General features: G+C 45.6%; 1 protein-coding gene and 1 long non-coding RNA gene across 2 annotated transcripts in view; one reads left to right on the top strand and one right to left on the bottom strand.

Annotated features, from left to right (window-relative positions):
• LOC149445783 (uncharacterized) overlaps nucleotides 1-20,548 on the top strand; it is a 500,460-nt gene that overhangs the window by 54,421 nt on the left and 425,491 nt on the right. The window lies entirely within an intron of this gene.
• On the bottom strand, nucleotides 15,529-17,454 carry FOXD3 (forkhead box D3). The gene has a single exon (XM_089653380.1). It carries the CDS (start codon nucleotides 17,105-17,107, stop codon nucleotides 15,995-15,997), a length of 1,113 nt encoding a protein of 370 aa, XP_089509506.1. The 5' UTR covers nucleotides 17,108-17,454; the 3' UTR covers nucleotides 15,529-15,994.

Below are 20,548 nucleotides of genomic sequence, written 5' to 3'. Positions count from 1 at the left end.
GACTCTGGTGGAGACCCTGGTGTAAGGGGGAACTCTGATGGCGACCCAGATGTAAGAGGAAACTCTGATGGGGGCTCTGATGTAAGAGGGGACTCTGATGGGGTCCCTGATGTAAGGGGAAGTCTGATTTAAGAGGAGACTCTGATGGAGACCCTGATGTAAGGGGGAACTCTGATGGGGACCCAGATGTAAGAGGAAGCTCTGATGGGGGCTCTGATGTAAGAGGGGACTCTGATGTTGTCCCTGATGTAAGGGGGAAGTCTGATGGGGACCCTGATGTAAGGGGGAACTCTGATGGGGACACTTATGTTAGGGGAAACTCTGATCGGGACCCAGATGTAAGAAGAGACTCTGATGGAGACCCTGATGTAAGAGGAGACTCTGATGGAGATCCTGATATAAGGGGGAACTCTGATGGAGACTCTTATGTAAGGGGGAACTCGGATGGGGAAACTGATGTAAGAGGAGACTCTGATGGGGACTTTTGTGTAAGAGAGAACTCTGATGGGGACCCTGATGTAAGAGGAGACTCTGATGGAGACCGTGATGTAAGGGGGAGCTCTGATGGGGACCCAGATGTAAGGGGAAACTCTGATGGGGGCTCTGATGTAAGAGGGACCTCCAATGGGGACCCTGATGTAAGGAGAAACTCTGATGGAGACCCTGCTGTAAGGGGGAACTCTGATGGAGACCGTGATGTAAGGGGGAACTCTGATGGGGACCCTGATGTAAGGGGGAACTAGGATGGGGAAACTGATGTAAGAGGAGACTCTGATGGGGACTTTTGTGTAAGAGAGAACTCTGATGGGGACCCTGATGTAAGAGGAGACTCTGATGGAGACCGTGATGTAAGGGGGAGCTCTGATGGGGACCCAGATGTAAGGGGAAACTCTGATGGGGGCTCAGATGTAAGAGGGACCTCCAATGGGGACCCTGATGTAAGGAGAAACTCTGATGGAGACCCTGCTGTAAGGGGGAACTCTGATGGAGACCCTGCTGTAAGGGGGAACTCTGATGGGGACCCTGATGTAAGAGGAAACATTGATGGGGAGGGGACTCTGATGACAAAGAGCATGCCTGGGACTGCCATGCCGGATCTTGGATGCATGCCTGGGACTGACATGCCGGATCTTGGATCCATGCCTGGGACTGCCATGCCGGATCTTGGATGCATGCCTGGGACTGCCATGCCGGATCTTGGATGCATGCCTGGGACTGTCATGCCGGATCTTGGATGCATGCCTGGGACTGTCATGCCGGATCTTGGATGCATGCCTGGGACTGCCATGCCGGATCTTGGTTGAATGCCTGGGACTGCCATGCCGGATCTTGGTTGAATGCCTGGGACTGCCATGCCGGATCTTGGATGCATGCTTGGGACTGCCATGCTAATCCTGGACTGGCTGCTAAGAGTCACCAGCCTGAAGCAAGGCATGTGGTACAAGGCATCAAACCCTCGAGGGACAATTTACACTTAACTGCTCTGCTGCGATGCATGAAGGCATTATTACCTGTGTTAATCTGCATTGCATCAAGGCAGCCCATTCATTATAAATGCATCACAACAGATGAAAAAAATGCTCATGACTGTTGTTCCAGCCTGTACCATGCGTTGGGGTGCCTTGCAATGCGCTGTACATTGGGCTGTACTGTACAATGTGTTGGGATGCCATTCGCAAGCAATGGGGCGACAACACACTGCACCGAGCATGCGCACTGCCAGTCTCTTCAGTAATGCATGCTAACGTGTGATTTGTTACAATGTACAAGTGTGCAGGGTTCTAGATTTGGGCATCCAGTTCTTAAAGAAGCCATAGAGCATGTTGTGAGTGTCGCCGCGCATGCGCCCATACATGCGCAATTTAGCCGCCGTGAGCTTGTGCACACAATTCCGTATGCTGCTGCTTGCAATTGAATGCTGTAATAGAAAGGATCCATGCTGACCCTCAGTGCTGGGGCAAGCTCATCAGTGCCCAGGGTAGCCAACTCATCCCATTCGAGTGTAGTAGGGGGAGGGGCTAATAGCCACACCTACATTTGTAATGGGTGTGGCATGTGCCCATGTGTGTGGTGCGCTGCAGTGAGCTGAAACATTTATTAGTGGTGCTAATACTGTCCTGCAGAAAAATTTGGAGCTAACAGTGGCAAAGAAAATAGCCCCTCATCATTGGTGTCACTAGAAGCAAAACATTTCTCTGTGTTGGTGGTGTCGCTAGATGGAAAAAATGTCCCTACGTTGGTGGTGTCACTGAAAGGAATAAATGTCTCTGCATTGGTTGTGTCACTGGATGGAAAAAATGTCCCTGCATTGGTTGTGTCACTGGATGGAGAGAATGTTCCTGCATTGGTGGTGTCACTGGATGGAAAAAATGTCCCTGAATTGGTGGTGTCAATGGATGGAAAAGATGTTCCTACGTTGGTGGTGTCACTGGATGGGAAAAATGTCCCTGCATTGGTGGTGTCACTGAAAGGAATAAATGTCCCTGCATTGGTTGTGTCACTGGATGGAAAAAATGCTCCTGCATTGGTGGTGTCACTGGATGGAAAAAATGTCCCTGCATTGGTGGTGTCACTGAAAGGAATAAATGTCCCTGCATTAGTTGTGTCACTGGATGGAAAAAATGTCCCTACGTTGGTGGTGTCATTGAAAGGAATAAATGTCCCTGCATTGGTTGTGTCACTAGATGCAAAAAATGCCCCTTTATTGGTGGTGTCACTGGATGTAAAAAATGTCCCTACGTTGGTGGTGTCACTGAAAGGAATAAATGCCCCTGTATTGGTTGTGTCCCTGGATGGAAAAAATGTCCCTGCATTGGTAGTGTCACTGGATGGAAAAAATGTCCCTGCATTGGTGGTGTAGAATAAAACATTTCCCTGTGTTGGTGGTGTCGCTAGATGGAGAAAATGCCCCTATATTGGTGGTGTCACTGAAAGGAATAAATGTCCCTGCATTGGTTGTGTCACTGGATGGAAAAAATGTCCTTATGTTGATGGTGTCATTGAAAGGAATAAATATCCCTGCATTGGTTGTGTCACTAGATGGAAAAGATGTTCCTACGTTAGTGGTGTCACTGGATGTAAAAAAAGGCCCCTGCATTGGTGGTGTCACTAGAAGCAAAACATTTCCCTGTGTTGGTGGTGTCAGTAGATGGAAAAAATGTCCCTACGTTGGTGGTGTCACTGAAAGGAATAAATGTCCCTGCATTGGTTGTGTCACTCAATGGAAAAAATTTACCTACGTTGGTGGTGTCACTGAAAGGAATAAATATCCCTGCATTGGTGGAAAAAATGTCCCTGCGTTTGTGGTGTCACTGGATGGAAAAAATGTCCCTGCATTGGTGGTGTCACAGCATGGCTGTGTGGGAGTGCAGTAGGCCAAGCAGCCATATCAGAAAACAAGGTGTCCATACTGAGAAGGGTGTGTTCTCGGTGGGCGCCCTGCTCTCTGCATTACATTTCAGCCCAGGGCACACGCCCCTTCTGCCCCCTCCTCTTCTGCCCCCTCCTCTTCTGCCCCCGGCTTTGATTGGTGCACGCTCCTTTCATAGTCATCAGTTCTGATGCGTGTATTTTTTTTGTGTATTTTTTGGCATTTTTATTCCTTTGAATGAATATCTTTCTGAAATATTTCTTAACGCAGCAAAACGGCCTTTTTTGGATGTTAAATTCACTTTGCACACAGGAACTGCAATGCGCTGCATGTATTGAGCACCAGTGCTGGGACAAGGTCATCTAGTGAAATCGGCAAATTGTACCCCCCCCCCCTCAAGACGTATGAGCTTATGCATCAGCAAAACTCCCCCCCCCCCAAAAAAAAAAAAAAGAAGTCAAGCACTAATTTGCATGCATAATTCCCCCTCCTCCAGGTACAAATCCACCCCCCTGCTGAAATCCCTTCTCCCAGCACAAATCTTTGCCCACCCCCCTAGCTAAAAAAAATGTCCTCCTCCTAGCATAAATCTTCTGCCCCTCAAATTTCCCCTCTGAGAGCAAATCATCCGCATTGTTCCAAATCATCCCCTCCCAACATAAATTCCCCACCCCCAATCCATCCCCCATCCCAGCACAAATCCCCCCCCCCCCAAAAAAAGAAATCAAGTACTAATCTGCATGCTCAATTTCCCCCTCCTCCCAGTAGAAATCCACCCCCCTGCTGAAATCCCTCCTCCCAGCACAAATCTTTGCCCACCCCCCCCCCCCCCAGCTCAAATTCTCTCTCTCCCCTATTGCTCCCATCACAGATTCCCCCCTCCAAAAAAAATGTCCCCCTCCTAGCACAAATCTTCTGCCCCTTCAAATTTCCCCCCTGAGAGCAAATCATCCCCATCTTTCCAAATCATCCCCATCATTCCAAATCATCCCCTCCCAACATAAATTTCCCAATCCATCCCCCATCCCAGCACAAATCCCCCCCCCCCAAAAAAAAATTCCCCTCCTTGCACCAACACCCCTACTAGCACAATCCTCCCTCACCCCTCCCAAATAAAAATCCCCTCTTAGAACAAATCCCCTCCCCCCATTACCCCATAACGTATTACCTTTTATAGCACAATCCCCCCAAATCCCTTCTCTCGAAACAAATACTCATCCCCCTTCCTAAACTAAATCCCCCCAAATCACCACTCCTAGAACAATTCTTACCCCCAGCTGCCCCCCTTCCAACACAAATGCCCTCCCCCCAATCTCCTTGTGGTGCCCCCCTCACATGATACCACAGGTGCCCCTCCTGCCCACCCCTTGTCCCAGCCCAGCACAAAGGTAAGCCATGACACTGAGCCCGGTTCACACTGATGCAGTCCGGAATTCGCAGCGTTTTCAGTAAAAATTCTGCACTGCATCAGAATCGCACCCCGTTCATGCGAACCGCTGCGGGTGTGTATGTTAAGATAACAACCCCCCGAAATCGGTGAGATGTGCAGAATCGGTTCACATACGTGTGTGAATACCCATGCAATCCGATTCTAGTGCGGACCAAAAAAGGGTCCTGCAGCTTCTTGGTGCGGTGCCATTAGAGCCACACAAAATGTACAACTTCGATCGCACCGCACACAAATCACATGTGATTCACAGAGGAATGCGGCGCGGTTCCTGTGTGAATCACGTAATATACCACACCGCATGTGTGAACCCGGGCTCAGTGCCTCCTATTTCCTCTACTAACTATGGAAGCAAAATCATTGTTATATCTGTTCCAAAATACCTATTGATCCCGCCAGAAATCTTCTGCGCTGAAACCATGCTGTGCTCTCTGCTTGTACTGACTGTTATCAGCAGGGGCAGACTGACAACTCGTGGGACCCCGAGGCAATAGGGGATCATGGGGCCCCTGTGTCCTTGCCAGAGGCGGACTGACAACTCATGGGGCCCCCGGGCAATAGGGGATCATGGGGCCCCTGTGTCCTTGCCCAAACTCAAAAAAGCCTATAAAAAAGGTACCAGGGGCATCTCATGGGGCCCATACTGACCTGGGGCCCTTGGGCAGTGCCTGAATTTCCAAATAGTCAGTCCGTCCCTGCTGCCAGGAGAGTTTAATGACTAGGTGAGTTCATGTGCACATGAGGCCTTACACTATGCAGAGCTCAGTGAGGAGAGTTCTGACAGCTGATTGGAGGGAAGAGACACACCTCCTTCTGCATACAGCACACAGGAACGGAGCTGCGACTATCAGTCTGCTGGAGGATCCTCCCCTGTCACCATTTTTCTCTTGGTGTCAGGAAAATTGGCCAGAAGTGATTCATGTTGACAGCAACATGGAACAGGAAGGAGGCAGCAGGCAGAAATGACACTCAGTGCTCTGGATTGGGACAAGTACACACTATAGAGGGATATGATTTGTTCATATTTCATGTCTGAGGTTTACAACCACCAGGGACGGACTGACAACTCATGGGGCCCCTGGGCAATAGGGGATCAAGGGGCCCCTGTGTCCTTGCCCAAACTCAAAAAAGCCTATGAAAAAGGTACCAGGGGCATCTCATGGGGCCCCTACTGACCTGGGGCCCTCGGGCAGTGCCCGAGTTTCCAAATGGTCAGTCCACCCCTGGTCCTTGCTCAAACTCAAAAAAGCCTATGAAAAAGGTACCAGGGGCATCTCATGGGGCCCCCTACTGACCCCAGGCCCTCGGGCAGTGCCGAGTTTCCAAATGGTCAGTCCGCCCCTGCTGGTACCTTTCATAGGCTTTTTTGGGTGTGGTTTGAGTGTGGGCGAGGACACAGGGGCCCCATAATCCCCTATGGCCCCATGAGTTGTCAGGCCGCCCCTGCGCACACCCCTTGTGACATCACATTACAAGGGCTTCCCCTTCTCCCTGTCATTTTTGTTGTTGTTGGGTTCTAGATATGCTTTAAGGGCCGCTTCACACTCCATGCGTTTCAGTTGCTTTTTATCTGCATCCAAAACGCACAGAAAGTCAGTGATAGGGTTGTCAATGTCATAGTTCACATCAGTGCTTGCAGTTCCGGTGCGTTCCGGTTGCAGAAAAAAAAAGTCGAACAGGCTGCAGTTTTTTCTGCACAGAACTGTAATGGAACGCGATAAAACGCCTCAAAAATGCACCGAACGCACCAAGAATGCACTGGAACGCACATGTCCGTATTTAAATTGAAAAAAAAGAGGGGAAAAAATTAAACTGAAAGCATCAAAAGCGCTTGGGTTCACGCTGGTGTGAACTGCCCTATAGGATTGCGTTTGCTGTCTCTGCAAAAGTCATGTAAACCTGCATTACAAGTGATTTTCCTTTTAGTACATCAGGCTCAAGTCTTTATAACATATAAACAACATAATACAAAAAATGACCATGGAGAAGGGGAAGCCCTTGTAATGTGATGTCACAAGGGGCGGGCCTCGGAGCCCACATTACACCTGTGCTCCCTGATTGATATTTTATTGTATTTAAAACATTTTTTTTACAGGCATTTATATTTCCTAACATGTTATTATATTTCATACATCTGTTACTTTAACCCCTCGCCTACAGGGCACTTATACCCCCTTCCCCCCCAGGCCAATTTCCAGCTTTCAGCGCTGTCACACTTTGAGTGACAATTGCGCGGTCATGCAACACTGTACCCATATGAAATTTGTATCTTTTTTTGTGACAGATAGAGCTTTCTTTTGTTGGTATTTAATCACCTCTGGGTTTTTTATTTTTTCTTAAACAAACCAAAAACCACTGAAAATTTTGAAAAAAAAAAGTTTTTTCTTAGTTTTTGTTATCAAATTTTGTAAATAGGTGATTTTTCTCCTTCACTGATGTGCGCTAATGAGGCTGCAGTGATGGGCACTGATAGGCTGCACTGCTGGACACTGATAGGTGGCACTGATGGGCACTGATAAGGAGGCACTGGTAGGTGGCGCTGATGGGCATTGACAGGCATCACTGATGGACACTGAAAGGTAGCACTGATACATGGCACTGATATATGGAAACTGAAAGGCAGCACTGATAGGCGGCACTGACAGGCACTGATAGGCAGCTTTGACAGGCACTGATAGGCAGCACTGATGCACACTGATAGGTGGCACTGATGCACACTGATAGGCAGCACTGACTGGCACTGATAGGTGGCACTGACTGGCACTGATGGGTGACACTGAAAGGCAGCTCAGATGGGCACTGATATGTGGCATTGATGTGCCACTGATGAGCACTGGCACAAGGCACTGATGGACACTGACAGGTTGCACTGCTGGGGCTACACAGATCATCAGGGCACACTAATCATCAGTGCCCTGATGATCAGTGTAGATGTCCCCTCCGCAGAAAGCTGATTACCGGCTCTCCTCTCCTCTGTCAGCATGACAGCTCGAGAGGAGAGAAATGCCGATAACCAGCATTTCCCTGTTTACATGTGATCAGCTGTTTACATGACGGAGCCGACATCTTCGTCTCTTTCCGTGATCGGTGATCCGCTGTGTCCGAGGGCATCTTTGCATGCGTGTTTTTGACGCATTTTTGGTGTGTTCCGTGCGTTTTTATGCGTTTTTGACGCATTCCAGTTCATTTTTCACCTCTCTTTCTTCAATTTAAATAGGGACATGTGTGTTTTTGGTGCTTTTTTTATGCGTTTTACCGCATTCCAGTGCAGTTCTGTGCAGAAAAAAATGCAGCGTGTTCTACTTTTTTTTTGCAACTGGAACGCACTGGAACTGCAAGTGCTGATGTGAACTATGACATTGATAACCAGATCACCTACTTTTTGTGTGTTTTTGATGCAGAAAAAAAGCAACTGAAACAGATGCAGTGTGAACTGGCCCTTAGGGGGAGATTTACTAAAACTGGAGCACTCAGAATCTGGTGCTGTGCATGGGAGCCAATCAGCTTCTAACTTCAGCTTGTTCTATTAAGCTTTGGCAATAAAACCCGGAAGCTGGTTGGTTTCTGTGCAGAGCTGCACCAGATTTTGCACTCTCCAGTTATAGTAATTAAAGTGTCACTTAGGGGCGGACTGACAACTCATGGGGCCCCCGGGCAATAGGGAATCATGGGGCCCCTGTGTCCTTGCCTAAACTCAAAAAAGCCTATGAAAAAGGTACCAGGGGCATCTTATGGGGCCCCCTACTGACCCCGGGCCCTCGGGCAGTGTCCGAGCTTCCAAATGGTCAGTCCACCCCTGCTGTCACTAAACCCACAACAGTACAATCAGTCTGTATATGCAGTAAAGCATGCTTGTTATACTCACTGTGGAACTGAAGAGATTAATCCTCTGCATTGTGTAAAAAGGCTGTTTGATCCTGTCTTCTCTGGTCCTCCCCTTCTTCTACTGTCTCCAATCCATCTGCTGATAATACAGAGCTCTAGGAGTCACTCTGCACATGCTCAGTTTAGTGTGTATTGCTAGGGAGGTTTTTTTTCTTGGGAGAGTGCATGTGATCAGCACAGGGCCGATCAGCACTGTCCAGACAGAGGTCAGTGGTTCTGCATCCTCCTAGAACAGAAAGAAAACTCCTCCTACAAGCTGTAACCAGTGCTCTGCTGGACACTGGTAGACATCACAAGACTGCTATATACTGCTACTGAGAAAAGGTATTTAGTAGTTTATATTTACTACAATAATTGCATTTCCATGTTCTGTGTACTGTGGGAGAGCGGATATAGTGAATGCAGGGTCCGGGGAGAGCGGATATAGTGAATGCAGGGTGCGGGGAGACCAGATATAGTGAATGCGGGGTCCGGGGAGACCAGATATAGTGAATGCAGGGTCTGGGGAGACCGGATATAGTGAATGCAGGGTCCGGGGAGACCAGATATAGTGAATGCAGGGTCTGGGGAGATCAGATATAGTGAATGCACGGTCCGGGGAGACCAGATATAGTGAATGCAGGGTCCGGGGAGACCAGATATAGTGAATGCAGGGTCCAGGGAGACCGGATATAGTGAATGCAGGGTCCGGTGAGACCGGATATAGTGAATGCAGGGTCTGGAGAAACCGGATATAGTGCATGCAAGGTCTGGGGAGACCAGATATAGTGAATACAGGGTCTGGGGAGAGCGGATATAGTGAATGCAGGGTCCGGGGGGACCAGATATAGTGAATGCAGGGTCCGGGGAGAGCGGATATAGTGAATGCAGGGTCCGGGGAGACCGGATATAGTGAATGCAGGGTCCGGGGAGACCGGATATAGTGAATGCAGGGTCCGGGGGGACCGGATATAGTGAATGCAGGGTCCGGGGAGACCGGATATAGTGAATGCAGGGTCCGGGGGGACCGGATATAGTGAATGCAGGGTCCGGGGAGAGCGGATATAGTGAATGCAGGGTCCGGGGGGACCGGATATAGTGAATGCAGGGTCCGGGGAGACCGGATATAGTGAATGCAGGGTCCGGGGAGACCGGATATAGTGAATGCAGGGTCCGAGGAGACCGGATATAGGAGGCTACAAGCTGTAACCAGTGCACTGCTGGACATTGATAGAGGTCACAAGATTGCTATATACTGCTATGAGAAAAGATAATTAGCAGTTTATATTTACTACAATAATTGCATTTTCATGTTCTGTGTACTGTGGGAGACCAGATATAGTGAATACAGGGTCCGGGGAGACCAGATATAGTGAATGCAGGGTCCGGGAAGACCAGATATAGTGAATGCAGGGTCCGGGGAGAGCGGATATAGTGAAAGCAAGGTCCGGGGAGACCGGATATAGTGAGTGCAGGGTCTGGGGAGACCAGATATAGTGAATGCAGGGTCTGGGGAGAGCGAATATAGTGAATGTAGGGTCCGGGGAGACCGGATATTGTGAATGCAGGGTCCGGGGAGAGCGGATATTGTGAATGCAGGGTCCTGGGAGACCAGATATTGTGAATGCAGGGTCCTGATAGACTGAATATAGTGAATGCAGGGTCTGGGGAGACCGGATATTGTGAATGCAGGGTCCTGGGAGACCAGATATTGTGAATGCAGGGTCCTGATAGACTGAATATAGTGAATGCAGGGTCTGGGGGATCAGATATAGTGAATGCAGGGTCCTGGGAGACCGGATATAGTGAATGTAGGGTCCAGGGAGACCGGATATTGTGAATGCAGGGTCCAGGGAGAGCGGATATAATGAATGCAGGGTCCGGGGACACCGGATATTGTGAATGCAGAGTCCGGGGAGACCGGATATAGTGAATGCATGGTCCGTGGAGAGCGGATATAGTGAATGCAGGGTCCGGGGAGACCGGATATAGTGAATGCAGGGTCCGGGGAGAGCGGATATAGTGAATGCAGGGTCTGGGGAGACCAGAAATAGTGAATGCAGGGTCCGGGGAGACCGGATATAGTGAATGCGGGGTCCGGAGTTTATGAACACTTTAACCCCCAAAGGATCATTTTGGCTTCACACTCATGCTGACCATTTACCAAGGTTCCTCTATCTATAGCTGAATAATTTGCTTCTTGTCCTACATCAGCCAACCATTACAGCCTCTCAAATCTGCCAACATATGTACAACCTTTAAGAGCTCTCATCAGCTTCCAAATAACAACCCCCCCCCCCCCCCCCCCTTTGTACATAGAACACCAGGCATGGGATTAAGGCCACCACCTCATTACTAAAATGATAATTCAAGAGCCTTTTTTTCTGTAGAAAGCAACATGCAAAATCAATGCAATCTATTGGAAAGATCTAAAAACATAATGCAATGCCGAATAGGTGTGGATAGTTATTATGTTGACAAGTAAATTGTTATTTAATATCGAAGACAAAAGTAATGGGGTAGATGCTTTGACCGTAGTGCCACAGCGCTGCCACACCGCCACCTAAAGTCTCTTGCCGGTATTGCAGCTGTTGGGTGGCAGAGCTAAAAGGTACCTGAGATTCTCTTTGTTGACCCCTGAAAAGCAACACCAAAAAAAAAAAAGACACAGCTGTCCAAACTCTTGTCACCGTCATTGCTCCTGCCCCATGGTGGGCTTTAGCTGTCTTCTGCTAATTATACTCATCATTCTTTAGCACTAAATTAATTCATTGACCTGCTTCTTTTGGTAAATGAAAAGTTAATTGGCTGGATTCAAGCTAATGCAACAACTAGCCAAAACGTTATGTAAAAAATATAAGTGATAGAAAACACAAACGTCTGAATAATAAGAAATAATGGTTGTCCAAATCAGGTAATTGATAAACATGTGCACACGGCTATATATATATATATATATATATATATATATATATATGACATTAGCTTCCCAATGTTGTATTAAAATTAAATTAATAATGTAAAAAATGTATCCACCTTGTTCCAGTACCATAGGCATCGTAACACTGTAGAAAAAAAAATTTATTTATATTAAATAAATGAATAGAATGAATAAACGCAAGCTCCTGACCCATGTGTGAACAACAATAGATAGTAAAATAAATCAGTTCGGAATCATTGTTCCAGTATGACACTACAGCAGTACATAAAACAACCCGTATTTGTAATATCTAAAATATATAACTAGTAACCGCATATACATGTAGCTAATAAAAAAACGCATATATCTATATAACTCTCTATATATGTATATATATATATATAATATATATATATATATATATATTTGTTTTACATACATATATATGTACATATATATATATATATATATATAGAGAGAGAGAGAGAGAGAGAGTGCACACACACACATATATATATATATATGTGTGTGTGGGTGTGCTCTCTCTCTTTATATATACATATATATATATATTTTATATATATATATTTTATATATATATATATATATATATATATATATATATATATATATATATATATATATATATATATATACATATTCTCTCTCTCTCTCTCTATATATATATATTTGCTCTCTCTATATATATTCTCTCTCTCTCTCTCTCTCTCTCTATATATATTTGCTCTCTCTCTCTATATATTCTCTCTCCCTCCCTCTCTCTCTCTCTCTCTCTCTCTCTATATATATATATGCTATCTCTCTCTCTCTCTATGCTCTCTCTCTCTCTCTCTATATATATATATATATATATACATATATATACTTTGGGTGAAGAAGGCAAGAAGCAATGTCGGTAATCATTAACGATTACTGTGTAATATTAACAACCATTATATTAATGTTAGTAATTATTATTTGAACACGTTTCTGAACAGTACAACGTTGTAAAATAATGAAATAATATTAGTATTAGTAAGTAGTATGTATTAGTAGTGTGAAATAATAACATTAACACTATAATGATACAGTTAAAATAATAATAATTATAATAGGAGGGATTAATAGGAAATATTTGTTTAATAGAGTTTATGTTTCCGAAAAATGGATGGCAGTATTAGCAATAGGTGTGATCATTATTCTGTAGCAACAATATTACAAATACTGTGATTCTTATTTTTTCAGTGCTTTGAGAAGGATAGAATGCAACATTAGGTAGAATAAGGGGTGGAAAGAGAAAGAAAAAGAAGGAATAAAGGAGGAAAGGAGGGAAAAAGAAAGAAAGAAAGAAAGAAAGAAAGAAAGAAAGAAAGAAAGAAAGAAAGAAAGAAAGAAAAAGAGAGAAAGAAAGAAAGAAAGAAAGAAAGAAAGAAAGAAAGAAAGAAAGAAAGAGAAAGAAAGAAAGAAAGAATAAAAGGAAATATATGTTTAATTGTAGAAAAACCCTCTCATTGTGACTATTACTATTTATTTTGTTTTATATTATTATATAATAAAAGGTATAGCTGAGTCCCTGTATGAGGTCCTCATTGTTATTTTTTCTCTTTCTTTCTTTCTTTCTTTCTTTCTTTCTTTCTTTCTTTCTTTCTTTCTTTCTTTCTTTTTCTTTCTTTCTTTCCATCCTTTCTTCACTCTTTCTTTAGAATAAAGAAAAAAAGAAGAAAGGAAAGAAAGAATGAATAACAATGATGACCTCGTAAAGAGATTCATCTATACGTTTTATTATATAATAATATAAAACAAAATAAATAGTAATAGTCACGATGAGAGGGTTGTTCTACAATTAAACATATATTTATTTCCCTTTCTTTCTTTCTTTCTTTCTTTCTTTCTTTCTTTCTTTCTTTCTTTCTTTCTTTCTTTCTTTCTTTCTTTCTCCCAGTCTCTCTGCTCTCTTTCTCTCTCTCCCTCTCCAGGCCTGGGTCAGGCAGCAGTGGTATTGCAGCTATGCACTGAGCTATGAAGGAGTAATTTTATAAGTAACAAAGGATCAGCCCTGGAATGAAGCCCTGTTATCCGATGTCATTTAGAAGCATTGGATCAGCAGCTTCTTGAGCCTAAAAGTGAATCCAAGATGTTCAGTCCTTTCCCTTTTCCCAGGGGGATCGCCTATATTTAGTTGTACAAACCCAGGGACCATTTGCTGTTTGTGCAGGAACCGATTAGGCAGACACAACTGTGAAACAACTTGCTACTTTTATAACTGGGCTTCAGCCCATCCGCTGAGGGGGGCCCCGGGCCCCCAGCCCCCCCTCCATGGACATGAGGATACATAATCCCCTGTAAAACCAGGTGACTTTCTCCTAGTGTCACATTATTAGCGGCTCCTTATTTATAAACTTCAGGCAATGCTATCCTCAGCCAGCTTGTTTTATTCCCCTCTATTTAGACAGCCGCATAAATGTTTACTCAGTAGGGGCATCAGATTAGCCTGAGACCAAAAAGTGACGCAACTTCTAAATATCGCACGGGGGAAAAAATGCAAACGCTGCGCCTCTAAATCACATCCTCCAATTATTTAATTCGCTTTTTTTTTTTAAATATCATCTCTATTTTCTTTTTCTTATCTATTACCTATACGTTTTATTTTGTTTTATTTGTATTTTTATTTTTTTATTTCATTAGGTACTTGTATCTACTTTTGTGTTTTAAACGTTCTTATTTCCCTATGCTATTTTATTTATGTACTACATCTATTTTTATTTAATACACAGCTTTGTATGTTTTTATTTTATTAATGCACAATGGTATATTTTTTAAGCGCTGCCAAAAGCATAGGTTTGATACTGAGCTCAGAGAAAATTTTAGTGAATGAAAAAGAAAATGAAATGTGAGCAATTTAAAAAAAAAGAAAAGAAAAAAAAAAAGGTTTAGCAATGAGTGAAATTTTAACTTGACAAAACTTGGATAAAAATAAAACATGTATAAATTCGAAACATAATATAACGTAATATGTAATAATGAGGTACAAAGTATTATGTTCTATTATCTTACATTAGTAATATATGAAAGATAACTGCACAGATGTATTTAAGACATTATTAGAATTATTGAATGTGTATATGTACATCCTTGGAGGGGTGTTTATTTTGCTTGTGTATATATATATATATATTCGAATATATACATTATAAATAATATATATATTTTATATACACACACATATATATATATATGTATATATATATACATACATATATATATATATATATATATATATATATATACACACACACACTGTGTGTGTCTATCTATCTATCTATCTATCTATCTATCTATCTATATACCTGCATACATATATATCTATACTGCGTATATGTGCATATATATATATATATATATATATATATATATATATATATATATACCATTATTATATATAAAATATTTAGAACATATAAAAAAATATATTGAAAAAAAAACTGATTTTTTTTAAAGAATTCAATAAATTGTAATTTAATGTAATTCACAGATGACATAATAAATATGATATTATATTTTTTGAACGCACATATATACATATGCACACACACAATACAACTCGTGTATTGAAATCTGTGTGTGTTATGCGTGTGTATGTGCTGTACATATAAATATATATATATATATATATATATATATATATATATATATATATACCTTTTTATGGTTTTCAAGATGCATTACTATAATTTAAAAAAAATCATCCATTTTACATGTAGATCAGTTAATCAAAAGCACAACGCATGAAATTAAAATAATAAAAAAAAACCTTGACCTGACACACATCTCCCACAGATCTTTCATTCTTTAAAAAAATGATTTCAAATTTTATGGTCAGCCTTGGCAAAAAAAAATGCTAATAAGAAAACACTAAAGACACAGAGCTCCATTTTTAAAAATTTATTTACAAAAAAACTGTGTACAACACCATGAATTACCATTTAGAATACATATATATTCATTCATATATAAACAGATTTTTTTTTAATAAATTGACTTTTTTAAAATTTTCTTGAAAATTTAATAATTAAAATTTCTTTTGTACATTTTTTTTTTTGGAGTGAACCTTCAACAAAAATGAAAGCTCAGTGCTCTAAACTAACATATTTCCTTTTCTTAAAAAAATAAAAACCCAGAAAGTAAAGTCAAATATAATTTTTTTTTTTGCATGTGTCCATACAAATATGTACAAATTTTTTTTTCTTTTACCTGTACAGAAAGCATTCCCGAATTTTGTACAGATTACTTAGAAAGTTCGCAGCGATGGGTGGCTGTTCGCAGTTTTTTTTCTCTTTCTTTTCAAGTTCAATGTCCATGGGGTTGAGGGGGGGAGGGGGAGGGATGGCCTGGACTATTGAGCTGGCCATTTGGCCACTGCGGCCGCTGCTGTAGGTAGGAATTGTCCTGATATGAGGTTTGTGGGGACACTGAGGATGGGGGTGATGGTGGCTGTGCTTCTGGTTAAAGACAAGTGTTGGTGGCCCATCAGGGCTGACTGGACAGTCACTGGGGGTCTCAAAAAAGTCTGTGCTGCTGCTGAGGAAGCAGCAGACACCCCAATAATGTTCTCTATGCTGAAGGAGGGTCGGCTGCTGGGCTCAGACTTGATAATAGAGGCAGCAGAGCTCAGACTGTTGAGCTGAAGCTGCAAACTTGGGCTGAGCTGGGAGTTGAAGGCTTTCCTGCTGAGTTCGCTGGAGGGCAAGAGGGGCACAGCTGGGGGCAACATGGGCCCTACAGGGGGGATATAGGGGTACTGCAGAGCCGCAGGGTGGGTGTAGGCAGCAGGGTGCAACCCATAGTGGCGCCCATAGGGGCTGGCCAGGCTGTAAGCCCCAAAATTCTGCATCATCAGGGCGGTCTGCTCCCTCAAATTGTCGGGCTGGTGCCTCTTAAAGCGTTTCCTCCTCCTCAGGAAGCTGCCATTGTCGAACATGTCTTCGGACTGGGGGTCCAAGGTCCAGTAGTTGCCCTTGCCAGGGTTGCCAGGCTCTCGAGGTATCTTGACAAAGCAGTCATTGAGGGACAGGTTGTGCCTGATGGAGTTCTGCCAGGCTGGGAACTTCTCCCTGTAGTAAGGGAAGCGGTTGCTGATGAACTCACAGATCCCACTGAGGGTCAGCTTCTTGTGGGGGCTCTGCAGGATGGCCATGGTGATCAGGGCGATGTAGGAGTAGGGGGGCTTCACCAGGCTGCTCTTGGGCTTGTTCTGGAGGGCAGAGCCGGCCTCCTGGAGGTCTCCTTTGCCCTCAGCCTCGTTGGCACTGTCTGAGGGGCTCCTGGGCAGCTCCTTGCCCACCAGCAGCTCATCTCCTTCCTCCAGGTGGTCGTGGTGGCTCTCACAGTCGCTGTCCTTGTCCAGGGACTCGTCTCCTTCTCCCACCACATCGATGTCCACATCTTCAGCGCTCAGCACCGTCTGCCCGGACATATCACTGGCACTGCTGCTGCCAGAAAGGGTCATCACAGCTTGTGGGCCAGCCTGCCAAGGGAGGGGTGCAAAGGACAGCAGGCAGAGGTTCCTACCAGCACCAGCAATGAAAAGCTCCTCAGCTCCTCGCTTGATCTTCAGGGGTGGACAAGGGGGGAGGAGGAGGAAAGGGGGGGGGGACACCCAACTTGCAGCAAGATCCTCAGGGGTGCCCCCTCCTTGCAGGTCTTGGGGTGCTGGTCTGAAGGGGGGTTCCAAGCAATGTCCAGGAATTGAGAGGGTGCAATCAGAAGGTCTTGAGGCTGGCAGAAGATGGCACACTGTCCAGCAGGGATGAGCCTGAGACACTTTTAAAGCCCCCTTTTCAAAGACTGCCTGATAAATTACTTTCCAGTTAAAGATATACTAGCCTGGTGGGTCACGTGACAGCGTGACGTCACCCACCCCCCAGCCCTCTTCCCCCACCTTTTCCTTCCCTTTGCTCTCCTGCTAAGCCATGCACAACTCAAGTTGTTTCATGGAATTGTCAACAAAGAAACAACAGTAGCACTTCCCATCACAGCCTGCGAGCATCAGGAGAGCTGCATCCCAGCCTGGCCTCCCTGTGGCAGAGGGGGACTTCTGTGACACCATTGCCCAGCCTCATCATCATCCTGCTGCAGCCTTAGGAGCCATGTCAGGGGGGGGGGGGGGGCTCAGGGGTCTTTAGAATGCATTCAGCTGAGCCAGCAGGGCTCTGACCCACCAAAAAAGAAAATATATTTTGTTTTGCAGATTGCAATGCAAAGCTTACAATGGGAGGGTGCATGCAGAGCAATATTCAGGGCATTTGCAGTGATGGTGATCTGGCTGTGCTAGAGGGGGGGGGGGGTGTTACAATTGCCAGCTACCTGCTGTGTTGAGGGTTTGCAGGTTTACATGGGGACCCCCAATTGCCAGCTACCTGTTGTGCTGGCTGTTTGTAGGGTTACATGGGGGCCATCAAATGCCAGATACCTGCTGTGTTGGAGGGGGGATTGTAGGGTTACATGGGGACCCCCAAGTGCCAGCTACCTGTTGTGCTAGGGGGGTTGTAGGGTTACATGGGGACCCCCAAGTGCCAGCTACCTGCTGTGCTGGGGACTTCCAGGGTGACATGGGAGCCCCAAGTGCCAGCTACCTGCTGTGCTGGGGGGTTTGCAAGGTTACATGGGACCCCCAAGTACCAGCTACCTGCTGTGCTGGGGTTTTTGCAAGTTTACATGGGGACCCCCAAGTGTCAGCTACCTGCTGTGCTGGGAGGTTTGCAGGGTTACATGGGACCCCCCACGTACCAACAACCTGCTGTGCTGGGGGTTTTGCAAGGTTACATAGGGACCCCCAAGTGCCAGCTACCTGCCATGCTGGGGGGTTTGTAGAGTTTCATGGGGACCCCCAAGTGCCAGCTACCTGTTGTGCTGGGGAATTGGTGGGTTATATGGGGACCCCCAAGTGCCAGCTACCTGCCGTGCTGGGGGGTTTGTAGGGTTACATGGGGACCCGCAAGTGCCAGCTACCTGCCGTGCTGGGGGGTTTGCAGGGTTCCATGGGGATCCCCAAGTGCCAGCTACCTGCCATGCTGGTGGTTTGTAGGGTTACATGGGGACCCCCAAGTGCAAGCTACCTGTCAGGCTGGGGGTTTGTAGGGTTACATGGGGACCCCCAAGTGCATGCTCCCTGCTGTGCTAGAGGTTTGCAGGGTTACATGGGGACCCCCAAGTGCCATCTACCTGCCCTGCTGGGGGTTTGTAGGGTTACATGGGGAACCCCAAGTGCCAGCTACCTGCTGTTATGGAGGGGGGATTGTAGGGTTACAGGGAACTCCCAGTGCCAGCTACCTGTCTGACTTTGCAGGTTGCATCTGCACTGATAGCACAAGGGGTGCTGGGGCACTGATACCATTTTCTGTGCTGGCTATTTGGGGGGTGGCAGCAGGCACAGAAGCACCAGCTAACTCTAACAGCTTTGCCTGCCTTTGCACTTTTCACCTGGATGGTTTGGAGAAGCAAAATTGAACATTGCTAACCAATATTAGTAAGTGACAGAACTGCAATCAATAGATTGAGTGTGGCATTGACATCTTATTTGCTGTGCTGGGTATTTCTGAGGGCCACTTCTCTGCCATTTGGAGAGAGTGCTTACAGAAAAAAATCAGCAATTTATAGATTTGAATAATTCATTGTCTACCTTCATGTGGCAGAATACAGGTCTTTGTGCATCTGCTGATGGGAAAGGGGCCACAGTAGCAGCCCCTTGCCATCCATGGTTTGCAGTTAGGATGGGGGGGGAGGGGTATGTTCTGTTATTGTGCCACATACACAGGCCTATCAGTCCCCCCAAGATCTTGTCTGCTGACCTGGGTACCTGAGGTTTTGGGGGATACCCAGCTAATGCCCTTAGATGTTATTTCCTGGCTCTGGCACCTGAGGTTCTAGAAGTCACCCACTGAGTGCCCTGAGACATTGTTACCTGAGGTTGTGAGGGGTTTACTGTTCAATGCCCTTAGATCTCTGGCCCTGGTACCTGAGGCTGGGGGTTACCCATTAATTGCGCTTAGATATTACCTCCTAGTCTTGGCACGTGGGCTGTGGGGGTCACCCATTCAATGCCCTTAGATCTCACCATTTAACCTTGGTACCTGGGATTGTGAGGGTGGCCCATTCATGGCCCTTTGGCTGTATCTCCTGAACTTAGTACCTGAGGCTGACAGCAGGCACAGACCTTTCCCAGGCTGGAAACTGGTGAGTGTACAGGGACCCCAGTGCCAGCTAGGTGTCCCTGTCATGGGGGGTGGGGTGGGGGGTTCTGCAGTTGTTCTTCAGGATCATCAGCTGGGAAGTGAGGTGACTAATCTATTAGAAGATAACAAAGGGAGCCGGATAAAGGGGGCCATAGAGGGCAGAGCGGAGTGTGAGCGGACACTGATGGGGCACTTAGCATGAGAAAGGCGAGGAAATGGGATGGAAGGAGCCGGCTGCTTCCCCACACACCGCCGGAGCCCTGCCATTCATATTCATCGGAACCCGACATTCACCGACCACTTTTGTATGGCAGAGAGAGAGGGGGGATCCGACTGAGATCTACTGACACCCTGGAGATCCAGTCCAGGAATCCGATCTGCCACAGATCTGCCTGCAGGACCCCCCACCCACCAGAGTCACTGACATCCCCTCTCCTCTCCCAGATCTCCTCTCCTGCCATATTCCCTGTCCTTCCATCCCCTGTCTTTCCAGAACTCTTCTCCTTCCATCTCCTGCCCTTCCAGAACTCATCTTCTTCCAGATCTCTGTCCTTCCAATTCTCCTCTCCTGCCATATCCCCTGTCCTTCCATCTCCTGTCCTTCCATCCCCTGTCCTTCCAAAACTCTTCTCCTTCCACATACCCTGTCCTTCCAGATCTCCCCTTCTCACTCTCAGAGCTTCCTTCTGTTCTACATTCTATTCTCTCTATACTAT

Source organism: Staurois parvus, unplaced genomic scaffold (genome assembly GCF_062004578.1).
Source record: "Staurois parvus isolate SC_StPar_1 unplaced genomic scaffold, SC_StPar_1.0 ptg000709l, whole genome shotgun sequence".
In the NCBI taxonomy this organism is placed as follows: Eukaryota; Metazoa; Chordata; class Amphibia; order Anura; family Ranidae; genus Staurois; species Staurois parvus.
The sequence above is the reverse complement of the archived record's forward strand: the minus strand, read 5'-3'. Positions and strand labels throughout refer to the sequence as shown.

Bases quoted from the DNA above. Each gene is read 5' to 3' on its own strand.
- FOXD3 (XM_089653380.1), bottom strand. From the start codon at position 17,107: ATGACCCTTTCTGGCAGCAGCAGTGCCAGTGATATGTCCGGGCAGACG.